Source organism: Ipomoea nil, unplaced genomic scaffold (genome assembly GCF_001879475.1).
Source record: "Ipomoea nil cultivar Tokyo-kokei standard unplaced genomic scaffold, Asagao_1.1 scaffold0465, whole genome shotgun sequence".
Classification (NCBI taxonomy): Eukaryota; Viridiplantae; Streptophyta; class Magnoliopsida; order Solanales; family Convolvulaceae; genus Ipomoea; species Ipomoea nil.
The window spans coordinates 1,880,042-1,887,512 of record NW_017616893.1 but is presented as its reverse complement, the minus strand read 5'-3'; the positions used below and the strand labels follow the sequence as shown (position 1 = coordinate 1,887,512).

General features: G+C 39.4%; 1 protein-coding gene across 1 annotated transcript; it reads right to left on the bottom strand.

Annotated features, from left to right (window-relative positions):
* Positions 1–5,894: 5,894 nt before the first annotated feature.
* On the bottom strand, positions 5,895–6,980 carry LOC109173066. The gene has a single exon (XM_019322324.1). The coding sequence runs from the start codon at positions 6,978–6,980 to the stop codon at positions 5,895–5,897; it is 1,086 nt and encodes a 361-aa protein (XP_019177869.1).
* Between the last annotated feature and the right edge of the window lie 491 nt (positions 6,981–7,471).

The window sequence follows — 7,471 nt, the reverse complement described above, 5'->3', positions numbered from 1 at the left end:
AAAAATCACCAAAATAAATAATTAAATAAATAATACAAGCATAATAAATTGAAGTAAGCCGGGAATCGTATCCTACCATGAATGCATTCCTAAAATAAAGTATAGCATCTCTTTAGTGTTGTTAATTGTATCAAATCAGATTCAAGGCAGAAAATACACCAAAACACAGTATGATTTTGAAAACAGAAACGAAGTAGAATGACAACCAAACTGGCGGGCTGGTGGAGCCCGTCTCTCAATCCTGTGACCCAACGAGATGGAGTAGAGAGCTCCCCAGCCCTGCCACTCGCTCCCAAAAAGAACTAGTCGGGCTGGCTCACGGGTTTCCCAGACCCATGGTCAGTCCCGTTGAATTTAAGCAGGACACAAAAATGTTACGGCGAATGAGAAGAGTTGCAGGATTATGAATGCTCATGTTGTCTAGCTACAGACAATAACTGAAGCGCTATTGGGAGTCAACCCAATTTTCTTTCCATTTTCTTTTATTTTCATTTTGCTTGTTTATACCATTTCAATAAATTGATGAGCATTATCAGATTTGTGTTTCTCTTATAATTTTTGTTCTCAACATTAGGACAATGTTTGAAATAAGTGTGAGAAAGTAATTTCTATTTTAAATTGTTTGTTATTCTTTTAGGAAAAAAAAAAACAAAAACAAAACAAAACAATATTTGAAAGTTTTTAGAAAATTTTAAATTTTATGTGTTCTTAAATTGCAGAAAATATTTTACTTTTAAAAATAAATAAGTATGAACTTGAGCTTTTATCCCGTGAATCTTTTGAATAGCCTATGGTAAAAATAATGTAGGTTTTGTCAGCTCTTATTGTGTATATTGCATGTGGCTATTTCTTAATTCTTTATTTATTTTTATATTTTGAATAGCTTTGTCAAAAAAAAAAAAAAAAAAAAAAAACATAAATGTCCTTTGAACTCACAAACACCCTTATATGTTTTATACATTTTCTTTGATAGTTTTTATGTCGGTTTCACTTTATATACTTTTTTCAAGTTCCTAAATAAACTTGAGTGTTATAAATTGTGGTGTAGTGTGTTGGTTCAAGGATCATCTTTGTGGCATAAGTGACGTTAAATAAATTTAAAAAAATAAAAGAGAGTGATTTTCTTTGTTTCATTTTTAATAAATTTAGATATTCTACTCCGTTGAATCAGCCACCTACACATGTATCATAAATAAATAAATAAATATTGTGGTATGATTTATGAGTACACACAAAATAATGTGTGTGTAAAAACTAGTGTATGTAAACATAAATTTCAACGGAAGCCGTGAAAATTGGAGAAGCTTGTTACAATTTTGAACTTAAAAAGAAGGGAAAATGTACAAATAGACCATTGAACTATTTGGGGATAGCAATTAAGTCACCGAACTTGAATATGCTCCAAATTCATCCATGAACTTGGAAAAAAAAAAAAAGAACAATTAGCATTTTTAGCAGGTTAACAACATGTTTGGATTGATGATGTGTCGGTTACTATATTTAAAAATAATTTTTAAATTTTATTTTAATAATTTCAAATAAAATAATTATTTTGAAATTTAAAAAAAAAAAAAAAAAAAGCTTGGCCGGAGACTCCATGGCCGGCCCTTCGTTTTCGGCCAGCCATGGAGACGAAGCGGTCGGATCGCTTTGTTTTCGGCTAGCAATGGAGACCGTCCCCTTCGTCTCCTAAAGCAGCCGGAGTCTCCATGACTGGCTGGCCGGAGACGAAGGGTCCTTCGTCTCCGGCCAGCCTGGAGGCTGTTTTTTTTTTTTTTTTTTTTTTTTAAATAATTATTTTATTTGAAATTATTAAAACAAAATTATAAAAATTATTTTTAAATATAGTAACCGACACATCAAAAAATTAAATCAGGAAGAGGGTTAAATGCTTATATTAGTAGGATAATAATATCCATGTTTGTCTTCGTTAAACCTATTAGAGATGAAATACGTCACATAATAATTTAAATATAATAATTAAGAGTTAATTTCATTTTTTGTTCTAGATTTATGGGTAACAATCTACTTTAAGTTCTTTTTTTTTTTTTTTATTAAAATATTCATTTTTAGTCATAGTATTATTGTGGCAGGATCATTTTTGGTCTTTTTTTCAACAAAACTGTTTAAATATTATTAAATACAATAATGACATTTACAACATATTGAATTTCAAACAAATAATTTTTTTTTTTTGAATATTTCTGATTGTGTTACAATATAGTATCTATTTATACATACTTTCTCAACCTACTGAAGCACAAAGAGTTGAAACCTGTGACTTTCTTTTTGAGAGAGCCACAATTATGCCGTTCGACCACAAAGTCTTTGATCAAGCAAATAATTAATATCATGGATCATATTAAAATACAAATAGTAGTCTATTAAATTTCACAAAATAACCATATTTGAAATTATAACAAAAATTCAACCATTTAATTAAAATAAAAAATACATATCTAAATTATTTATTCATCAAATTGTAATTTTAAATTTTAAATAAACAAACACCCGAACAAAGTTTGGCATAGACGCTAGTTTTCTTCCCGGCGTGGATTTCGGAGAGATAAATGCGGTGAGCGGCAGCCCGTATGATTAAACGGTGTTTAGCGTCACTTGTTTTTTTTTTGAAAAAACCAATGTGGTTGCATTTATATATGAATTGAAATAGAGTCAGACGGGATCCCATCCCAGTACATAGCTGTAGAATAATTAAAAGCATCTGATGCTAAGTCGTGTGCCATAACGTTCTGTGATCTAGGAATAAATATAACTGAAACGAAATTAAAAGTAGCTATAAGGCGTCGGCACTCATCAAGGGCATAGCCAAGATAAGATCGAGGTTGGATAGAAGACTCGAGGTTGGTTCGCAACGTCTGACAGTCCATAAAGATTTGAATCAATTGTTCACCACGTTGTTTGAGCCACGATAACGCTTCCTTGCATGCTAGGGTCTCGGCCATAAGAGGTGAGAAACACGCTTGTGGTGGCACACAGTAAGCCGATACATATCTTCCAATATGGTCTAGTAATAGTACTCCGGTTGTGGCTATCTTCATATCTGCATTGTATCCCGCGTCTACGTAACATTGCTTCGGGTATGCGGAGTGTTCCTGGCGTGTGGACGAGTGTGGCAGCGCTACTGGTGAGACAGTCGCAACTGCCGAACTGGGCAGTGGGGCGGCAATAGTCTCGGTCGGCAATGCAGCAGTCTGTTGGCTTGTGGGCTGGGCGGTGACACCGCGTACCGCTAGCCATGCATCCATCATGGGACTCAGGATTGGTAAGAAACTTCCATGCTTGTTTTCCTACCATAGCCAAATTAAATGCTCTTAAATCCTTAAACCCCAGACCCCCATATTTCTTTGGGATACATAGTTTATCCCAAGATTTCCAATGAATACCACGGTTCGTCCCAGAGCCCCACCAATATCGGTTCATTGTGCGCTCAATAGCAGAGCAAACAGATACTGGCAACAAAAATACACTCATTGAAAAGGTAGGCATTGCCTGGGCTACACTTTTCAATAAAATTTCCTTCCCAGCTTGCGTTAGGAGCTTCTTATTCCATGAGCCAATTCTCTGTTTGATTTTATCTTCAATATAAGCAAATGCTATTTTCTTATTTTTCCCCACAAATGCCGGCAATCCCAAATACTTTCCAAAATTCGGAGCCTGAATTATATCCCTATCAGCCCCACTAGTATTCTTACTATAGCAAATACTAGATTTCTGATAGTTGACCATTTGTCCAGATAAGCTCTCATAAGTAGCCAAAATATTCTTAATTTCAGTAGCTTCCTGTACATTCGCCTTAAAAAATAGTAAACTGTCATCAGCAAAAAACAAATGGGAGATCGGGGGCGCAGCTCGTGCCACTCTACATCCATGAATCAAACCATTAGCCTGTGTCTGCTGTAATAATAGAGAAAGGCCTTCTGCACAAATGATAAACAGATACGGGGACAAAGGATCTCCCTGTCTGAGACCACGAGTGAGCAATATTGCCTCCGTAGGCGACCCATTGACCAGAAACCTGTAGGAGACTGTGGTAACACACAACATGATCAAATCCACCCACCTTTCATCAAATCCTAAGGCTTTAAGCATCCCTTTCAAAAAAGGTCATTCCATACGATCGTATGCCTTAGCCATATCCAGTTTAAGAGCTCCCCATCCACCAATACCACATTGTTTTCTATTCAAAAAATGTCCCACCTCAGCTGCTACTAAAATATTATCAGTAATTAGCCGATTAGGGATAAAAGCACTCTGTGTGTCTGAAATAATACCTTCCATCAGGGGTTTCATTCTCTGCGCAATCATCTTGGCCATCACTCTGTAAACAACATTACTTAGGGCTATTGGTCGTAGATCCGAAATTAACTCTGGGGCATCTTTTTTTGGGATTAACACAACATTCGTTTCATTCAATGCAGAGGGGATAGTACGCATATTCAAGCAATCAACAATATAATTTGCCATGTCACCTCCCACAATATCCCAGAAGTGCTGATAGAAACCTGGGTTCATTCCATCCGGACCCGGTGCTTTATCTGGGAACATTGCAAATAATGCAGCCCTAACCTCATCAACCACAAATGGTCGAAGCAGTGCTTCGTTCTGCTCATGCGTGATCTTTGGTACTACCCTCTCAAATAAACTATGGCCAGACACAGGATTACTAGAACTAAACACATTGGCAAAATAATCCATAACCACATCCTTCATATCATTTCCTTCAACCCAATCCCCAGAATTATTCATAATACGAGATATTGAATTTTTCTTTTTTCGGTGAGAGGCATACCTGTGATAGAATTTAGTATTGGCATCCGCATTCTTGAGCCAATGCTGTTTCGCTCGTTGTTTCCAATATGCATCTTCCTGGGCCTCCATATTACTCAATTCCACCTCCATGCGCTGGAATTCAGTTAATGAGTCTGTATCCATTCGTCCCCTGAGCCGCAATTGTTCTCTCCGGAGATTTTTAATCCGCTCACCAAACTTATGATACCGGTCTCCCCCCCATTTAGCCAAACGATTGCCACAATGTGCAATACAATCTTGTAAACCATTCCCTCTTCTCTCATTCCACGACTCCTCCACCACATGCCTGCACCCCTCATCATACAACCATGCCATCTCAAACCTGAACTGTCGTCTGTATGTCCCCCCTCTTCCCATCGGGTCATGAATACCTAGGAAGATGGCAGAATGATCCGACTGTCTCATCAATAGATTTGTCACATTTGCTCCTGGGACTACATCACTCCACACATTCGTAGCCAACACTTTATCCAGTTTCTCCTCTATCCATCTTGTCGTGCCCTTACCCTTCTCCCATGTAAACTGATATCCACTCATCGGCAACTGAGCTAATCCACAATAGTCCAAGACCTCTCCAAACCCACGCAGAAGATAATTCGGATGTGGATTACCCCCCCTCTTCTCGTACTGGAATAGAAGCTCATTAAAGTCTCCAATCATAACCCATGGTAGATTAGATTGTGACTTTAAGGATTTAATGAGATTCCATGCCTCCCTGCGCCTATTTCTCTCTGGATAGCCATAGTAACAAGTCATTCGCGAGTGTGGAAACCCAACCATACTGATCTCCATATCAACATAATTCTTTGAGTAAGTTATCAGTCTTGCTGTGCTATTTTTCCGCCATAATAGTGCTATGCCACCACTTAATCCACGTTCACCCCCCGGTTCAACATAAAACAACCCCTCAAACCCTAGCTTAATTCGAACACGTTCCGCATGATCCCTTCGTACCTTAGTTTCCATCAAAAATACAAAATCAGGCTTTTTCCGGGACACTACGTCCTCCAGTTGACGAACTGTCTGTGGATTGCCCAAGCCACGACGGTTCCAGCTTAGTGTACTCATTGGGTCGGGCGGGCCTGGGAACCAAGACCCGCCATCTGCAAGTTTTTTGACACATTGTCATGCACCACCTCCTCACTCACTGGTACAGTAGCCCCGGTGAGATCATCATCCACCGTACCAGCACGGCGTCTTTTAGACGAAGCCACCACATCCTCATCTACCTCATCCCCACTCACCACCATATGCACATCCGCCATCCCCCCCACACCTGGCGAACCCGTACCCGGCTGCACCTTCGGTGGCAACGGTGTGTCACCAACCGGCGGTAATAGCCAAGATGCTCCAACCGGCCTCGGCCCCTTGGTCCTTCCTGCTCTCATCCAGGCTCCATACGGATACAGCTCCGGCTTGATCCCGGAAACCCTAGCCTTCACACAGAATTTTTCTAGGTGCCCTAACATTCCACAGCAGTAACAAAAATTATGTAGACGTTCATACTTAAAATTGACCCATCCCCAGGTTTTATCCCGGCGTATCAACTTCATTCTACGTTTTAGCGGTTTGTCCACTGGTACTGCAACCCTCACACGGTAAAACGTTTTCCATGGCCCCCCAACCTGACGATCATCACACTTAATAAACGTACCAACATAATTACATGCCTGCTCCAAAATCATGTTGGACGTATATCCCATAGGCAAGTCATAGACTTGCACCCACATATCAACCGTATCAAGTTTGACCTCCCCAGGCAATGACCCATCGCACACCTGCCGACAGACCAGCGTGTGATTCTCAAACGACCATGACCCATCCTGGAGCACCCTGAGCATGTCCGTTTCGTGATAAAAAGCAAACAGAAAGAGGTTCGCATGTAACTCCGTTACCCGTAGACCCATAACAGGCTGCCAGGCCGAAGCTAGAACCTGCCGCATGTACTCGACCTTGATCATCTTCCTCGTGAGAAAACGACCTACAACCGAATACACCTTACCCCCATCCACATCGTTCGGCCGGAAGGCGTTGGCTGCCTCTACACCTTCCTCCTCATCTTCAAGCCGCATGTCTGCCCATTTATCGGACAAGGCGTCCTCATCATACTGCTCCGACACCTCACGCTGCTGCTGGGAACTCGACGCCATGGAGATAGAGAAAGAGAAGTTCGAAGGCCGGCAAGGGACCTCGTTCGGTACTGATTGGCAGAATGCTCGTCGGAAAACAATGAAGAAAAACCCTAGCAGGAGAGACGGAGATAAAACCCTAGACGGGAGAGAATGCTAGTGTTTTTTTTTTTTTTTTTAGCGTCACTTGTTAGTTTGACAAAAAAATTTAATTCAATTTTTTTCTTTTTGTCAATCTATACTACTAACAAAAATAAAATTCAACTTTTACAACTTTCCCAAGCTAATCCTCAAATTATTACTATATAAAATCTAATACTCTCTCCGTCCCTAATTGAATGTCTTATTTGCTTTTTACACGGTTTCAATACAACATAACAAATGCTAATAACTTTTCAATTTTGCCCGACAAAAGTAAGTATTATTTGTACAAAGTATCTCTAGAAATTTGAAAAGTCAAAAGGATAAATTGAAAAACATAGAGTAATAGCTATGTTCAATTTTGGAAATAC

What these genes read in the sequence shown, in the direction of transcription:
- LOC109173066 (XM_019322324.1), bottom strand. Translation starts at nt 6,980, where the DNA reads ATGGCGTCGAGTTCCCAGCAGCAGCGTGAGGTGTCGGAGCAGTATGAT.